An 18,669-nucleotide genomic window follows, 5' to 3' on the forward strand; every position below is an offset into this window, starting at 1 on the left:
CTCTTTAGGTCAACATGTAGGTTTTCAATGGGGCTTAGGTCAGAGGACTAGGATGACAATTTAAATAGTTGGATTCTGTAGTCCTTGAGAATCCCCTTTTTGTGTATCTGGAGTTAAACAGTCCACAACATCACATCAGTAATTTAAAGTGGGCAGTATGTTATTTTTTGAATGAGCATCCCCTTTTATAAGCTGCACTTGGGTTTGTACTCCAAAAAAGCATTTTTTGAGCATAGAATTTGGTTCCCTTCATAGTTCCAGTTATGTTTAGCACATTTCAGGGGCTGACCTCACTATTCATACACTTGCATCTTTCCCCAGGCAGATAAATCACAGATCCAGTATATATCAATTTCTTGAATTCCAGTCTGAGTAAGTGTGTGTCGCAGCTCAATATTTATTTATTAGTATAAATATATACCAACTTAAATGTTCCTTATGACTTGAAAAGATACAGTATATAACATTGTTCAAAAAAATCAAGGGATCTCGTAATCTTCAAAGTATAACACCAAGTCAATTAAACTTCAGGGATATCAATCTGTCCAGTAAGGAAGCAAAAGCGATTGTGAATCAACATCACTTGTTTTCGTGCAAATGAAAGTGATAACAGGCAACAGCAAGGCAACCCCCAAAAAGAGAATGGTTTTGCACAGATAATTGCTCTCTCCTTATCCTTTCTGGCTGATTCTCTAGTTTTGCATTTTGTTAGTGTCACTACTACCTTGTCACTACTGGTAGCATGAGGCAGTTCCTGCAGCCCATTCAGGTTGCACATTATCCAGCATGACTGGTTTGGTGGTGGGTGGTCTGGGGAGGCATATCCTTGGAGGGTCGCACAGACCTCCACATGCTAGCCAACAGTACTTTGACTGCGGTTAGATACCAGGAAGAAATCCTCAGACCCATCATCAGACCTTACGCTGGTGCAGTGGGTCCTGGGCGCCTCCTGGTGCAGGAAAATGCCCGGCCTCACGTCTAGAGTGTGTGGGCAGTTCCTGGATGACAAAGACATTGATGCCATTGACTGACCCTTACGTTCCCCAGACCTGAATCCAGTTGAGAACCTCTGGGACGTTGTGTATCGGTGCATCTGACTCTGCCAAGTAGCACCACAGACTGTCCAGGAGCCCACCGGTACCCTGATCCAGGTCTGGGAGGAGATCCCCCAGGACACCATCCGCCGTCTCATCAGGAACATGCTCAGACCTGGTGGAAGTGCATATAGGCATGTGGGGGCCATACACACTACTGAGACACATTATGAGTTTGCTGTGAGTTGAAACAGCCTGTGATTTCAATTGTTTACTTTGATTTTTGGTGTGAGTTTGAAACCAGCCCTCAGTCGGATGGTGATTTTGGTTTCCATTGACCGTTGTAACGTCATTTTGTTGTCAATAAATTCCACAATGTTCAGTAAGATCTTGATCTTTTATACATTTCATTCATCGAGACCCGATGTGTGATTTAAGTGTTCCCTTAGTTTTTTGGAGCAGTGTAAATGCATCTCCATAAAAAACTAAGAGACCACTGCACCTTTTTCTTTCCTTTCCAAAACATTTGAAAAAGAAGCTTTTGAGTGAAGAACAGGGTTAAAATTAAGAGACCAATGCAAATTGAACCCTTCTGGTCCTCACTCAAAACCTTCTGTTTCTACTTTTTTGGAAAAGAAAGAAAAAGGTGCAGTGGTCTCTTAATGTTTTCCGGAGCTGTATATACATACACGTACAGTACATACACCGATCAGCCATAACATTCTGACCACTGACAGGTGAAGTTAATAACACAGATAATCTCATTATCATGGCACCTGTCAGTGGGTGGGATATATTTGGCAGCAAGGGAATATTCTGTCCTCAATTTTGATGTGTTAGAAGCAGGAAAAATAGGCAAGCATAAGAATCTGAGCAACTTTGACAAGGGCCAAATTGTGATGGCTATATGACTGGGGTCAGAACAATTCCAAAACTGCAGCCTTTGTGGGGTGTTCCCGGTCTGCAGTGGTCAGTACCTATCAACAGTGGCCCAAGGAAGGACAGGGTCATGGTCATTGATGCATGTGGCCCGGGTGGTCCAATCCAACAGACAGCTACTGTAGCTACAATTGTTGAAAAAGTTAATGCTAGTGCTAATAGAAAGGTGTCAGAATACACAGTACATCGCAGCTTGTTGCTGCGTAGCCGCTGACCAGTCAGGGTGCCCATGCTGACCCCCACACCACTGCCGAAAGCACCTACAATGGGCATGTGAGCATCAGAACTGGACCACGGAGAAATGGAGAAAGGTGGCTTGGTCTGATGAATAATGTTTCCTTATACATCACATGGATTGCCAGGTGCGTGTGCATTGCTTACCTGGAGAACACATGGCACCAAGATGCACTATGGGAAGGAGGCAAACCAACAGAGGCAGTGTGATGCTTTGCGCAATGTTCTGCTGGGAAACCTTGGGTCCTGCCATTCATGTGGATGTTACTTTGACACCTACCACCTACCTGAGCATTGTTGCAGACCATGTGCACCCTTTCATAGCAACCGTTTTCTGTGATGGCACTGGCCATTTTCAGCAGAATAATGAGTCCTGCCACAAAGAAAAATTGGTTCAGGAATGGTTTGAGGAACACAACAATGAGCATAAGGTGTTCACTTGTCGTCCAAATTCCCCAGATCTCAATCCAATCGAGCATCTGTGGGATGTGCTTGACAAACTGGTCCAATCCATGGAGGCCCCAAATCGCAATTTGTGCCAGATTGGTGCCAGATACAGTACACAGACCACCTTCAGAGGTCTAGTGGATTCCATGCCTCGATGAGTTAGGGCTGATTTGGCGGCAAAAGGGGACCTACACAATATTTTCGGCAGGTGGTCATAATGTTATGGCTGATTGATGTATACTATACAGTATTCAGTTCACTTTCTGCACATTTTGTTGTATTATAGACTGCATTTCTAATTGATTGCATTCATTTTATTGCCTTAAATCAAGATGCAATACCCTACAAACACAAAGCGAAAACAAGAATTTGAAATGAATTTGAAATGTTAAAAAACTGAAATATCGGATGTATTTAGCAGCAATCACAGCTTTTTTAATCTCCTTGTGGATGCCTCTACCAACTTGGATTTGTGTAGTTGCTCCTATTCCATGTAGATCCTCTCAAAGTGGATTGGGATCATTGGTTTACTGTGCTCTTCAGGGCTCCCTGCAAATGTTCTGTGGGTTTCAAGTCCAGGGTTTGGTTGGACCAACCAAAGGATGTTTACAGACTTGGCCCAAATCCACTTTAGGGTCATTGTCATGCTTACAGATGAACATTCACCCCAGCCTGTGCATGCTACATCAGGTTTTCTTCAAGGATCTTGCTGTATTTTGCTCCATTCAGCCATGCTTAATAGTTTCATTTCAGTCTCATCAGACCTGTGAATTATTTTCCTCATGTTCTTTGAGTACTGCAGGAGGCATGCCAAATGCCTTTTACTCAAGTGGCTTCCATCTAGCCATTCAACCACAAAGTCCTGATTGATGGGGTGCTGCAGAGACAGCTGTCAGGATCTCCCCATCTCTGCAGAGGAGCTCAGTAGCTTTATTAGAGGTGTCATTGGGTTCTTGGTCACCTTCCTGACCAAAGCCCTTTGTGATTGGCCAGAAGCCCCACTCTAGGAAGAGTCTTGGTAGTTCCAAACTTCTTACATTTCACAAGTATAAAGTCCACTGTGCTCCTGGCAACTTTCAGTGTCAAATTATTGTTTTAGTAGCTTCCCTTTCCCCCCCTTGATTCATACAGAGAAATCAACTGAACACAGTGGTGTTTTTTTACAGATGTGCCCTGTATTACAACAATAAAAACACACAAAATAAAACATCACAATTACAACAGCTTTATCTATGCTTCTAGAATTCTATCTCTAAGGTTTACAGATATGTCTTTGGACTTGTTTTTTAGCTCTGACATCCACTGTGAAGTGTGGGATCTCATTTAGACATGTGTTTGCCTTTCTAAATAACATACTGTCAATAGAATTTGCCACACATATGGACTGAATTTCAGTTCTATAGGCATTTCAATGATGACACAGGACACAGGATGCATCTGAGCTCAGTTTTGGGTCTGCATACTTGTGTATATGAGATATTTGATTCTAAAAACTTATATAATATAAAAAATATATAATGAATTAATTATAAATTAATTCTATAACTTAATACAAATAGGGAGAAAGTGAATGGGTTTGAAAACATGTTACGAAAGCAGTGGATATACAGTATCTTTATTTAAAATGCCTTGTAAAATATTCAACCCTTGGCATAATAAATACAACTTCGGAAATCCTTTTGTGTTTTTATTTTTAAAACTAACACTCAAATCAGTTATTGTATGGTGACACCATAATGAGCCTATACCCTCAATATACACTCACATAAAGGATTATTAGGAACCCCATACTAATACTGTGTTTGACCCCCTTTCGCCTTCAGAACTGCCTTAATTCTACATGGCATTGATTCAACAAGGTGCTGAAAGCATTCTTTAGAAATGTTGGCCCATATTGATAGGATAGCATCTTGCAGTTGATGGAGATTTGTGGGATGCACATCCAGGGCACAAAGCTCCCGTTCCACCACATCCCAAAGATGCTCTATTGGGTTGAGATCTGGTGACTGTGGGGGCCATTTCAGTACAGTGAACTCATTGTCATGTTCAAGAAACCAATTTGAAATGATTCGATCTTTGTGACATGGTGCATTATCCTGCTGGAAGTAGCCATCAGAGGATGGGTACATGGTGGTCATAAAGGGATGGACATGGTCAGAAACAATGCTCAGGTATGCCGTGGCATTTAAACAATGCCCAATTGGCACTAAGGGGCCTAAAGTGTCCCAAAAAAACATCCCCCACACCATTACACCACCACCACCAGCCTGCACAGTGGTAACAAAGCATGCTGGATCCATGTTCTCATTCTGTTTACGCCAAATTCTGACTCTACCATCTGAATGTCTCAACAGAAATCGAGACTCATCAGACCAGGCAACATTATTCCAGTCTTCAACTGTCCAATTGTGGTGAGCTTGTGCAAATTGTAGCCTCTCTTTGCTATTTGTAGTGGAGATGAGTGGTACCCGGTGGGGTCTTCTGCTGTTGTAGCCCATCCGCCTCAAGGTTGTGCATGTTGTGGCTTCACAAATGCTTTGCTGCATACCTTGGTTGTAACGAGTGGTTATTTCAGTCAAACTTGCTCTTTTATCAGCTTGAATCAGTTGGTCCATTCTCCTCTGACCTCTAGCATCAACAAGGCATTTTCGCCCACAGGACTGCCGCATACTGGATGTTTTTCCCTATTCACACTATTCTTTGTAAACCCTAGAAATGGTTGTGCGTGAAAATCCCAGTAACTGAGCAGATTGTGAAATACTCAGACCGGCCCGTGTGGCACCAACAACCATGCCACGCTCAAAATTGCTTAAATCATCTTTCTTTCCCATTCTGACATTCAGTTTGGAGTTCAGGAGATTGTCTTGACCAGGACCACACCCCTAAATGCATTGAAGCAACTGCCATGTGATTGGTTGATTAGATAATTGCATTAATGAAAAATTTAACAGGTGTTCCTAATAATCCTTTAGGTGAGTGTATTATCGTGGGTGTCATTCAACTAGGGAAACCACTAGAGGACTATCTGCAACTTGTCTCCTTTCCCCCTTTCTCTTTCTCTGTGATTGTGTGTCCTTCAAATATGTGGTGTCCTTTAGATGCCAGTCCTTACACTCCTGAAAGCGGCAGACGCACGATCTATATACAGATATTCGAATCATTATGACCTGCATGCAATAGCGACTTGGATGAGTCATGCTTGCCCGGAACCTTCTGTGCAAAACAACAATAAAAAATAATTTACCAATCACGGTTTTTCCACCTAATTTCGAGATACCAGTAACAACGTGAGCATAGCCAGATTTGTTTAGCCTACTCCGTATTCCTTCATATGATTGTAGATCCATCAAGTCTCAAGCGATGGGGGAGGGGTGGGGGAATGTGTGTGTGTGTGTGTGTGTGTGTGCGGGCAAAGATGCGAGACGAGAGACAGGTGATGCGGGCTCTGCATGCATCGCTTCTTCGACAGGGGGAGCACCGTTACGGAACGAGCGGTCGAACAGCACGAGGTGAGAGATACTTCTGCTCATATCTAAGCAGAAAAGGGACCATGAAAGCAGCAGAGCGAAGATCTGAGAATAAGTATTGTCCTGCGGATATGTCAGGGATCCTTCCACTCTAAAAGCGTTTTCTTCTGACCGACGTTGAATGACAAGGCGGGATGGCAGGTGGACGTCGAGGACTTGTGGCCCCGCAAAACACTTTTCTCGAGAACATCGTCCGAAGGTCCAATGGTAGGAAGATCATTCATTTTTATTTTGTGTAGAAGAGACACTTTGGATTATATTATCCATCAATGAAAATAAAATGCTGAATAACAAGCATTCCGGACAACAAAAGGAGTAAACTAGCAATAGCTGTATTCATTTTAAACCATTTATATTTTTTACTAACCTATTTGATAAATACATTTATACAATAAGCTAGGTAAACATAAATCATGTTCTCACAATTAAAAAATAAGATAATATATTAGATATTGTCCTTACATAAAAAATAAAAAAAACATGGAATACATGGATCTATGCAACTGCTGTACTTAGAAGTGAACTGTACTTCCACTGTATTCCACATGATTGCTGCATAATATAACAAAATTAAAACGTATTGGCATACATATTCTATTAACCTAAGTTAAAGTGTATAGTTTCTTAAAGACTATTTCAGAATTAAAAGACCTCTAAAAGTTGCTTCTTTCTAGAAGAACATGAGATGTTGGGCAAAGGGAATCTATTCTTTAATCCATTGAAAGCATACTGTTGACTTATTCTTTATGTGATGTGCTTGGCAGGGGAACTTTTATTTAGTTTACTTTATAGAATATATATCTCAACACTGTTTTTTTGTCTAGCTTTAACCACATTCTTTTTAACTTTTCAGTTTGGACATTATCACATAGACAGACAGGTACAAATTTTTTAAAGTCGTGTCTCATATATGTTGCTTCCCAGTAATTCACCATTTGTTTGTGTTCTGTTGAATCATTTCTGTCCTTCACTTTTTATTTAATTGATCTTAATTATGCTGTATAGCTTCACCCTGAAAAATTCCTTGTACTGTTCTTGCTTCCTCTGTTGTCTTTCCCAATGCAATCCCTTGTTTTAAAGTTGATCAAATTGTTTATTAATAATGGTTAAGGAAGCAAACAGCTAAAATGTTAACCGTTGCTTTGTAAGTTGAATTTGTTTAAGGTAACAATGAGTCCCAGACTTGATGCAGACGTGATGCAATTACAAGCCTTAGTATATACATTCCATTGAGTTTCCATATGACTCTGCATGTTTTCAGGGCATTGTGTCATTCCTGTGACATAGTCTGTTTTGACATACCCAACGTGTTTGATGGTTTTGTGAGGGTGTGGTGGCAGTCTTATGTGGGTCTGTACAGTGAAAATTGTTCCTCAATTGCAGTGAAACAACATATACGTTTAAAGTGTGAGGAAAAGAGTGACAATAACACTAAATCATGAAGAAATCGGTAGGATGTCTTTAGATGTGAATGAATAAAAGGGCTGGAAGAACCATTTGGCTCAGGGGACACATTGGCATTTTGAAATTCAATTGAGCTACAACCCCATTTCCAAAAAAGTTGGTACACTGATAACATTTTTAATAAAACAGAATGCAATGATGTGCAAAACATTTAGAAATATATGCCCACTTTGAATTTGATGCCAACAAAACGTTTCAAAAAAGCTGGGACAGAGTCAACAAAGGACTGGGAAAGTTGTGTAATGCTAAAAAAACTAAACCTGGTGGAATATCACAAAACTAATTAGGTCAATTGGGAACAGTTCAGTAACATGATTGGGTATTAAAAAGTAATTCCAGAAAGGATGGGTCTGTCAGAAGTGAGGATGGGGAGGGGTTCACATGAAATAGTGCAACAATTTAAGAATAACGTTTCTCAATGTAAAATTACAAAGAGTTTGGTTATCTCATGTATGGTACATAATATCATTAAAAGATTCAGAGAATCCAGAGAAGTCTCTGTATGCAAGGGACAAGGCTGAAAACCACTATTGGATTGCTGTGATCTTTGGGCCCTCAGACAGCACTGCATTAAAAACATATGCAATTCTGTAGTGGACATCACTGAGCATGGGCTCAGGAACACTTCGGAAATCCATTGTGTGTGAACATGGTACGTCGCTGCGTTCAAATGCAAGTTACAACTCTGCCATGGAAAGAAGATACCATAAATAAACAAGATCCAGAGCCACTGCCTTCTTTGGGCAAAAGATAATTTAAGATGGACTCAGGCGAAGTGGAGAACTGTCCTGTGGTCTGAAGAATCAAAATGTGTAATTCTTTTTGGGAATCATGGATGTGGCATCCTCCAGACTAAAGAGGACAGGGACCATCTGGCTTCTTATCAGCGTGCAGTTCAAAAGCCAACATCCATGATGGTATGGGGGTGCATTTGTTAACATGTATCAAGCAGGAATGGGAAAACATTTCACTTTCAAAACTACAGAAATTGGTCTAAGTCCCCAAATGCTTACAGTGTATTGTTAAAAGAAGTGTTGCAACACTCATGGGCTTGCCTCCTTGGAGCAACACTTGGCTGGGAGGCAGAGTTGGAGGTCAAGACGTTTCTTCTAATGTATCAAGACATTTCTTCTTATTTTGCTAAAACGTTGTGCTTCCAGCCATACTCCTCGCTTCACCAAGAAATGCTTTCCAGCACATATGCACTTCAAGAAGAATTCCTTTAATTAACAGCATCTGCCATTGAGCTTGCAGATGCAGAACCAACCACTAGGAGACAGTAGAGCGAGAGGGGGCAAAGCAACCTTGCCTGACACCGCAATATGCCCTGACTCCGTGATCCCAGATCGTCACCTCATATCAGGGGGTAACTTGATCAGGGGTTAGTGAGATATTTAATTATAGCTTGATCTGGCCGACTAGCCCATTACATTTGACCCACAGTAAGTTTTAATTGAAGAAATTAAATGCTGGGGAGACTATTACTTCCCGTCTTGACATATATTATGTATAATGGTCCCAGAAACCTTCACAAATGGTGTAGCCCTTGCTCAGTTTTGTCTGAGTGTTTTTGGACAGGAACTACAAAGGTTGGAGGGCAAAAAAAAACAGCTGCTTGAAATGTGCTGGCTCATCAGCTACAACTGGGCCCCAGAACGACACAATGATGAATAGTCTAAGAAGTGATGCCTGAGAGTTAAACACAGGATCTTCTGAGGTCATGTCTTCTGCTGCCTCACTGACTAACTAGCTGTGATTGGCGTTACAATGACTGGCACAAAATGCCCAGCCAGTGAAAATGTTCCCGTCTGATTGCAATATGAAAATCAGGCCAGTCCTGTTTCCAGGATTAGACATCTGTTATAATGGATACAGGCACTGAATCTGAAAGATGTGGTTCAATGTAACTTTTTGCAAATGTACATTCACATTTCAGTCATTTAGCAGATGCTCTTATACAGAGCGACTTCCAGTCGGTGCATTCATCTTAAGATAGCTCAGTGGGACAACCACACAAACCAGTAATAGCAGGTACACTTTGCTTATTATGTACCTTGGTCACTGCTAGAAGGAAGGTAAATAAATGTAGATTAAATAAATGCCATTAATATAGGCAGGCAATCCAACTGGACCGTAATAGGTTTATCATCTGTTAGACAACAGTGAAAGTCATTGATTTTGTCACCAGCACATTGATTTCACTGACACATTTTCCACCCGCTTCTCCACCTTGTTGCAGAAAGCTCAGATTCAATTTCCACAACAAGTAAACATCTTTGTCAATATGCTGTATTATGATGGCAACGCTTCAGGCACTGGCTTTCACGTTATTTTAATAGTTGAATCATTAAACATTCTTTTAGTTTCATATGCTATAGTTGGTCTTACATATGTACAAGTTAGTATACTAAGTATTCTTTAACATACAAATAGCTTGCTGGGTTGCACTTTCATTTACAATGCGATAATAAGGCTATCTGATTTAGACGGTAAAAGTTATCATTTTACAATATACCGTAAGGCTCAGTGTTTTAGTAAAACTCAGTAATACTTGGTTTTTACCAAATTCTATTGATTAGCTGACTATCAGTGTTGATAGCAATTTAACGAAATTACAAGACTTACATCCAATTTTTAGTTACTGGTCATAGAACTTTGGGATGTCGCTAAGGTTTTCAAAGGTGGATCTTATTCATGGGACCCATGGTTTGGAAGGGCCCACTGATCATAATGATACAAATGTCGTCTATAATTGAGGGGGTTAAGGCAGTTGTAGTGGTAGTAATAGTCGAATTGTCGTAGCAGTATTATTACTAGTAGTAGTAAGTGTATTGGTAATAGTAATTGTAGTAGTATTCGAGGTAGTAATAGTGGTGGTTTACTATAAGTGCTATAAAAATAAAGAGCAAACCTTTTTCTAGCAGTTCTGTCTGAACAAGGTTTAATGGTGTTTTCCCTCCCTGGGCAGATACCAACTTTGTTCTGGGCAATGCCCAGATTGTGGACTGGCCCATTGTTTACAGCAACGATGGCTTCTGCAAGCTCTCTGGTTACCACCGTGCTGAGGTCATGCAGAAGAGTAGCACATGCAGGTATTTTGCTTCTTTGATTGCTTCAAAACCTGTTATTGTTTGAGCTGCAGATTGCACCTTGAAAGGCAAAATCAAAATGTAGAACACATACTTAAATTCAATTCAAACTCAAAAGTAGAACACATATTTAAAGTTTAATGTTAAACTAACATTTGTTGTATTGGACAATGCATTTGCAGATGGTTTTATTTTATTTGAGGAATGCAGGTTTTTGTGAGCCTTTTCAGATGACTGATTCATTTCAAACGAGTGTTATCTCTTCCTTCATGTTTACATAAACAGGCATTTGGCTAGAGGCTTAATTAATTGTCTTCTTTCATTTGTTATATATTTACAAGACCACCAACAACAATTTTCTTCTTTCAGTTTCATGTATGGCGAGCTCACGGACAAGGAGACGGGGGAGAAAGTCCGACTGACCTTTGAGAATTATGAGATGAATTCATTTGAAATTCTCATGTATAAAAAGAATCGTATGTGTTATTATTGCTTGAGTTAATCATTTAAAATCCAGTTATGTTAGACAACTTACTCTGCAGCTGTAGTAAGCATGTATCAGCCTATTTTTGAATCAAATGATATATTAGTTAGGATGACATCTTCATGTATCAACAGATTGACAGACTGAAACACAAGCTAGTATTTATTCAGGATCATTACATGACAATAACAACATCAAGTGGTCATAACGTATTATAACTGCATTATAATGGATTGTAACAACATGCTTTAATTTAACACATTCAATTTGAACTTTTATTAATACAATTCAATTAATGACACTAAACTTAAATTAAAGGGTTATCTATAACCATGTTTGTGTTACTTACAGGGATGCCAGTTTGGTTCTTTGTTAAGATCGCTCCTATTAGGAATGAGCAGGACAAGGTGGTGCTGTTTCTGTGCACCTTCAGTGACATAACTGCGTTCAAGCAGCCAATAGAGGATGACTCTGTGAAAGGTAAGTTTGACACAGAAATCTGATTATCTAAGAAAGACTGTATTTATTAAAGACATGAACTAGTGGGAATTGTAGAATGAATTTTGAAGAAAATGTTTTGGACCGTAAAAACCTTGTATTGCTGAAGCAATTCAGAGAACTATCAAATGCGCAATATAATATTTCACAGGGAGACACTTATTCTGTCTAATAACTTCAGACTCTCAGAAATACAAATCAACTGCAAGGTTATGTCTTCAGAAAATGAAGGCCAATTTAAAAGTATTTGCTATGTATTTGAATAATGTCTGATATATAAAATACATATATATAATATTTTCATATCTACAGATATGCCTAACTAGTAGCCGCCTTTAAAGTGTCGACTGACAGGCTAAAGGCTAAAATGGTCAACCAAACTGGATGGTTTCAGTATTCCCAATGTGTCTTTGTCTATTTTTCAGGATGGGGTAAATTCGCTCGGCTCACCCGGGCTTTGACGAGCAGCCGGGGAGTGTTGCAGCAGCTGGCTCCCACCGTCCACAAAGGAGAAAACGTCCACAAGCACTCTCGTCTGGCTGAGGTAGAATGCATTACTCTCTATGCCCTGTTGATAAGTACATGTCATCTGCCTGAGTGTGTCTCGTATTCCAAGGCCCACTTCAGTTTAACTTCAGACAGAGGGACTAATACTGTTTCTGTACTTACTCGCTACTTCTGAGGTAAATTGTCTTTCCATTCTGAAAACAGTAGACTGCAAAACCCATGGCTTCCAGGGTTAGTAAGTTAGCAAATTACCTATGAGTGATTTATAGTTAGTTTATGCACTTTATGATTAGTTCAAATTAGTATAATTGTAAACTGACAAGCAAAATGATTGATTTGACACAATTATCATAGCCAAAGTTAAATTATTTTACTCAGACAATGCAGTCCATGCTTTAGTCTACAGAGTAAATAACAATACTGCAATGCTTGTTGGCTTGTATGGTCTTTAGTCCTCTAGAAGTCCCTAGAGAACTGACTGTTTGGGTAGATTTTCCCTCTGACATCTTCTGGGACCAGTCCAAAATGTTTTAAATCCACCATCTTCCAGCAACATCCTGTTTCTGGGAAAACGGTGGAACAGAAGATGATCCGGTTTAGATGGTAAGATAAGGAGCTCTGTTTACTAATAGGAAGATATGCTCAACAGTTTAGGTAAAAAAAATATATATTTTTGTTGATCCTGGAAAGTTTAATCAGTTTTCTTGAGTTTTTAATTAATTAAAAAATATTTTATGGAACGCAAAGGTACATCGGGATTCATACTCTTCCTAACACAAGATCACATTACAGTAGTTGGTGGATATATTTACAAACATTTTGTACTGACACCCCATGGGAAACAACAACCCTTCGCCATATTCTGCCAACTGAGCTACACGGCCCACTGAATGTGTCTATGCTTCTATACCTTTACTGTAGCCTACATGTATTCTATGTTATTTAGTGCCTCATATGTGCCATTCATCACCACACTCAAAGTTCCTACCAGGAAGTAAAAGCTAGTTGAATTTGAATTGTACTCCCATTGTTTTGTCCGAAAGATCACACGGTGCTGTTATTATTTTTGCGCATACTTACTATTTTGATTTCTCATTGTGTTACAAGAAGACATCAACATAAAAATGGAATAGAAATAGAATAGAAAAGCACTTGAATTAGTGAAAAGCAGAAGTCAAGAGAGTGCTTACCGACTGACTTTATATACTGACTACACCTCCTCACACATACTTACACTCAACATACATACAGACACACTCAGACACACCCATCACTTAAGTTGTTGCTCCAACTGTCCATTGCTACTTCCACGTGTGCATAAACCTTAACAATTTGTAGTACCTCTGCACAATTACTCTGTGCGGTAAATACAGAGCTTTTTTCTTGTTCATTTCATTTGTATCACAGTGTAAACATTCCTTGTGAAACTATTTTAACTTTCTACCATTATTGACAAATAACTTTTAATTTGATTCTATGCAGAAATCATTTTGGTTCCACCAGGCTAATTGAAGGTAGTTAGTTAGCTATTAAATATAATTTCATTCTTGAACTGTGACAACCCATTTCCCCCTTAAACCAGGTTCTCCAGCTGGGCTCAGACATTCTCCCGCAATACAAGCAGGAAACACCTAAAACCCCTCCACACATCATCCTGCACTACTGCACCTTCAAGACCACCTGGGATTGGGTCATCCTCATCCTCACCTTCTACACAGCCATCATGGTTCCCTACAATGTTTCATTTAAGGTCTGAACTATACTCAAACTAAGCCTTAACCTAAGCCCAACACTTTTTTTTTATTCCTAACATTATGCTACTCGTAATGATCATTTACAAGCTGTAAAGAAAATTACCGCTCAAAGACAAAAATAGTCTCTGTGGCACTACTCAAATAAGGGTTTCCCAAACTGGGTTACTGTGCATTGCAAAATTACATTAACAGAAAGTATTGTACATAGGTCTACTGAACCTGAACAAAATAATAAATTACTTTGAGATAAAAATCACCACTGCTTTAATTGAGAATGACAGAGATTCTATATACAATAGCAACCCTTTTCATCTGAATCTGTTTCAATTAGTGGTATGCATTTAGATCTTTGTGTTGTTTTGAAGTAGTGTTGAAAGCTGTAAAGTTATCTAATTTCAGAGGAGGTGGTATTAGCAAACTAGTTTTACTGTATCTCTTGTCACAGAAACTTTAAGAAGCTCTCTAGATTACTCAAATCTATATTCATTTAGATATTTTAAAGCACATGATATTATCAACATATTTTATCATGTTTTGGCCTTTGTGAACTCGACCATGTCGACCTGTGGTGGTCGAATCACCAAAGACACTTCAATTAGTAGGTCACAACACAAAAGTATACATGATGCCCCAACTTCAGAAATAAAGATGTTCTATTTGAACCTGTTTCTACTCTACTACCTAAAAATAATAGATTCTATGCTGTCCCAGACCAAGCAGAACAACGTCACCTGGCTGGTAGTGGACAGCATTGTGGATGTCATCTTTCTGGTGGACATTGTTCTCAACTTCCATACCACATTTGTGGGGCCAGCTGGAGAGGTGATCTCGGACCCCAAGCTGATCCGAATGAATTATGTCAAGACATGGTTCGTCATTGACCTGCTCTCCTGCCTGCCCTACGACGTCATCAATGCCTTCGAGAACGTTGACGAGGTCTGTGTTTTGTTTTCTGACTGGTGTCTATGCTTATACTGGATGGATGGATGGATGGATAAAAAAATACACAATCACACACATAAACCTACTGAGGCCGTCAGTAGAACTGTATATAGTTCAACATCCTAATATTATTCATTTACTGAAACCGCAATTTCATTTCAAATGTGTCCCAGCTTACTGAAGCGAACAGCCTTTCCTCAGATAGTCAGCTCACACGTTAATCTCGATTTACAGCAGACCTCACGTGTCATTTCAGCAAAAGGGAATCTTCATCTGCACTGACGAGAGCTCATATGTGCTGAGTCAATTTAAATTATACTGTATGTGACTTGAAATGTCTCTTGAGATTTCATGTTCATGCATAGAAAACTGTGACATGTTGTCCGAGAAGCTGTTCTTGTGTGAAAGTTGGAAGGCTCTGTCACATTACCAGATTCTTTAGAAATGTGTTATTTGCTCAAGAAGAGTAGCAGTTTGCCTGGACTGGTCTCCGAGAACAGTATGAAAAATTATGTACTCTCCTTGTCGCTCTGAATAAGTGCATTTGCTATATAACTTAAATTAAATTTAATATTTTGAATCTAGTGCTACTTGCTGGATGCTGAAAAGTGTTCCACAATAGGTGCTTGAAAGAGATGGGCATTTCAAAATCACTCTGCAATAGGTTATTGCAAGGAGTGGGTATTTTAGATGTGCTCTGCAGTAAGTTGTGAAAAGAGTCTCCATTTCGGAAGTGCTCTGCAATACATTGTTGAAAGGGGTCATCATTTTGGAAGCAGTCTGCAATAGGTTGTGAATAGGGTGGCTTTTTTGGGAGCGCTTTGCAATAGGTTGATGAAAGAAGTGGGCGTTTTTACGAAGCTCACTGCAATAGGTTGTAAAAGGGTTGGGTGTTTTTGAAGCACATTGCAATAAGTTGTAAAAGAGGTGGTTGTTTTTGAAGCACACTGCAATAGGTTGTAAAAGGCATGGGTGTATTTGAAACACACTGCAATATGTTGTGAAAGGGGTGGGTGTTTTTGAAGCACACTGCAATAGGTTGTAAAAGGCGTGGGTGTATTTGAAACACACTGCAATATGTTGTGTAAGGGGTGGGTGTTTTTGAAGCACACTGCAATAGGTTGTAAAAGGCGTGGGTGTGTTTGAAACACACTGCAATATGTTGTGAAAGGGATGGGTGTGTTTGAAGCACACTGCAATAGGTTGTAAAAGGCGTGGGTGTATTTGAAACACACTGCAATATGTTGTGAAAGGGGTGGGTGTTTTTGAAGCACACTGCAATAGGTTGTAAAAGGCGTGGGTGTATTTGAAACACACTGCAATATGTTGTGAAAGGGTCGGGTGTTTTTGAAGCACACTGCAATAGGTTGTAAAAGGCGTGGGTGTATTTGAAACACACTGCAATATGTTGTGAAAGGGGTGGGTGTTTTTGAAGCACACTGCAATAGGTTGTAAAAGGCGTGGGTGTATTTGAAACACACTGCAATATGTTGTGAAAGGGGTGGGTGTTTTTGAAGCACATTGCAAAAGGTTGTAGAAAGGAGTGTGTATTTTGGAAGCGCTCTGCGATAGGTTGTTGAAAATAGTGTGCTTTTCAGAATGGCTAATTCAGCTATGCAAAGCGCCCTGTAAAACAATCTTGAGTGGAGGCAACTAAAGTGACCAGTGCATCTGAGTTAATTGAGTTGCCTGCTGAGTGAAGAGCTCCCAACTCGTCATCTGTATCGCAGTGTTGACGGCAGTAGATAAGTCTGTGATAGTTCTACTGATTTACCATCCAAACTGAGGTTCTACCCACTCTGCATCTATATCACGGATTTGCAGCAGGCATCTAACCTGGACATGTTTTTCACTCCCATGATTGTATTTCAAGTATGATAACAGTCCATACTCCTGAGCTGCAGCTACCCATAATCAAACAAATGAGTCAGAGTGCCCTATACGTTAATACAGAAATGTATTCAGGTCTCTGCACACATCTACAGTTGGTCATTTCCATCGGCTGTTTTATTGACTCATTGTTCTGCCCATCAACTATGTAATAGTCTTGAGTACATTTTGCACCATTAGCTGATTCACATTCAATACACCAACACCTTTTGAAAATCCCACATTCCGTTTTTAACCTCCAGTCATCATATTGGACTGGAGTTACGCCCTTCTGCATTGGCTAAGGCCTGGTTTGAAATCCATAATAGATATGTTTCCCGAATATTTTTGCACAGTTATTTTTGTAGTAGATTTTTACCCACTGAAATCCCAGACTGGTTTAGGGTACTTTTAGAACATATTAGTAATTTGAATTCTGTTGTTGTTTTTAATCTCTGTAATCAGGAGGATTCCCTGCTATGCATTTTAATGTCATATTCTTGAGTCTACCTTTAACCTCTCTGCACCATTAGGGACACGATACTATGGTGTCATCCACAGACAACTGAGTCACATCAAAATAAAACAGAAAATAGTGATGACTATTTGAGGGGATGGGGGGGGTTGTCAAAGCATGCACACATTCAAAATATGAAAGCACTATCAGATAATAGTATGGCTTGGCAATACTGGGAATATAGATGGCAAAGCAGATCCCTGTAACACATTCAAATTAACACAGGAATTGGAGGCGTGTAAAACAGCTTGCTTCTTTGAGACAATTTGTAATGGCACACTGGTAGTGTACTTGGCACAGACAGCCCGCAAAAAGTTGTCTTTTCCCAGAAGGCTTGACATTTCTACATACTCCAGTCAATAATAGATGCTGCAAATGATACCATTCTGCACCCAAGCCCAGTACTTTCAATTTAACATATATAATATGTATAACACAGTACATCAGCAAATTAAACTACAGGGATATTAATCTGGCCAGTTACGAAGCATAACCTATAGTGAATCAATGTCCCCAGTTTATGGTGCAAATGAAAGTGACAACAAGTGCACTGGAGAGGCAACAGCAAGACAACCCCCAAAAGGCAATTGTTTTGCAGGAGGTGGCAGATAATTTCTCTCTCCTTATCCTTCCTGACTGATTCTTCTGTAGTTTTGCATTTTTCTAGTGTTCATGTCACTACTGGTAGCATGAGGCGGTACCTGCAGCCCATTCAGGTTGCTCCAGGATGGCACATCCATATGTGCCGTCACAAGAAGGTTTGCTGTGTCTCCCAGTACAGTCTCAAGAGCATGGAGGAGATACCAGGAGACGGCCCGTTACATGAGAAAATCTCAACAGGGCCATAGAAGGGCATCTACCCTGCAGCAGTATCGGTATCTGCTCCTTTGTGTGAGGAGGAACAGGAGGAGCACTGCCAGAGCACTACAAAATGACCTCTAGTGGGCTACTGATGTGCATGTTTCTGACCCTGACCCTGTCAGAAACAGACTCCATGAGGGTGGCATGAGGGCCTGACATCCTCTAGTGGGACCTGTCCTCACAGCCCTGCACCGTGCAGCTCGATTGGCATTCACCAAAGAACACCAAATTTGGCAGGTCTGCCATTGGCACCCCTTTCTCTTCACAGATGAGAGCAGGTTCATACTGAGCACATGTGACAGACATGAAAGAGTCTGGAGATGCCGTGATGAACGTCATGCTGCCTGCAACATCATCCAGCATGACCGGTTTGATGGTGGGTCAATGATTGTCTGGGGAGGCATATCTTTGCAGGGTCGCACAGACCACCACGTGCTAGCCAATGGTTCCTTGACTGCTGTTAGGTACCAGGATGAAATCCTTTAGACCCATCGTCAGACCTT

General features: G+C 40.2%; 1 protein-coding gene across 4 annotated transcripts in view; it reads left to right on the forward strand.

Annotated features, from left to right (window-relative positions):
• Positions 1-6,070: 6,070 nt before the first annotated feature.
• Positions 6,071-18,669, forward strand: part of kcnh1b (potassium voltage-gated channel, subfamily H (eag-related), member 1b) — a 45,279-nt gene continuing 32,680 nt past the window's right edge. The window contains exons 1-8 of one of the 4 annotated variants that reach the window (XM_034294357.1): positions 6,071-6,388; positions 7,035-7,061; positions 10,614-10,737; positions 11,104-11,210; positions 11,570-11,698; positions 12,142-12,260; positions 13,806-13,973; positions 14,689-14,913. In XM_034294357.1, coding sequence (XP_034150248.1) covers positions 6,316-6,388; positions 7,035-7,061; positions 10,614-10,737; positions 11,104-11,210; positions 11,570-11,698; positions 12,142-12,260; positions 13,806-13,973; positions 14,689-14,913 — 972 coding nt within the window. In that variant the 5' untranslated portion in view covers positions 6,071-6,315. Of the gene's footprint in view, positions 6,389-7,034; positions 7,062-10,613; positions 10,738-11,103; positions 11,211-11,569; positions 11,699-12,141; positions 12,261-12,421; positions 12,827-13,805; positions 13,974-14,688; positions 14,914-18,669 lie in introns of those variants that run through there. The other 3 variants (XM_010898582.4, XM_010898583.4, XM_020049940.3) reach the window with 3 other exon arrangements.

The sequence above is a fragment of the Esox lucius genome, chromosome 9 (assembly GCF_011004845.1).
Source record: "Esox lucius isolate fEsoLuc1 chromosome 9, fEsoLuc1.pri, whole genome shotgun sequence".
Taxonomy (NCBI): Eukaryota; Metazoa; Chordata; class Actinopteri; order Esociformes; family Esocidae; genus Esox; species Esox lucius.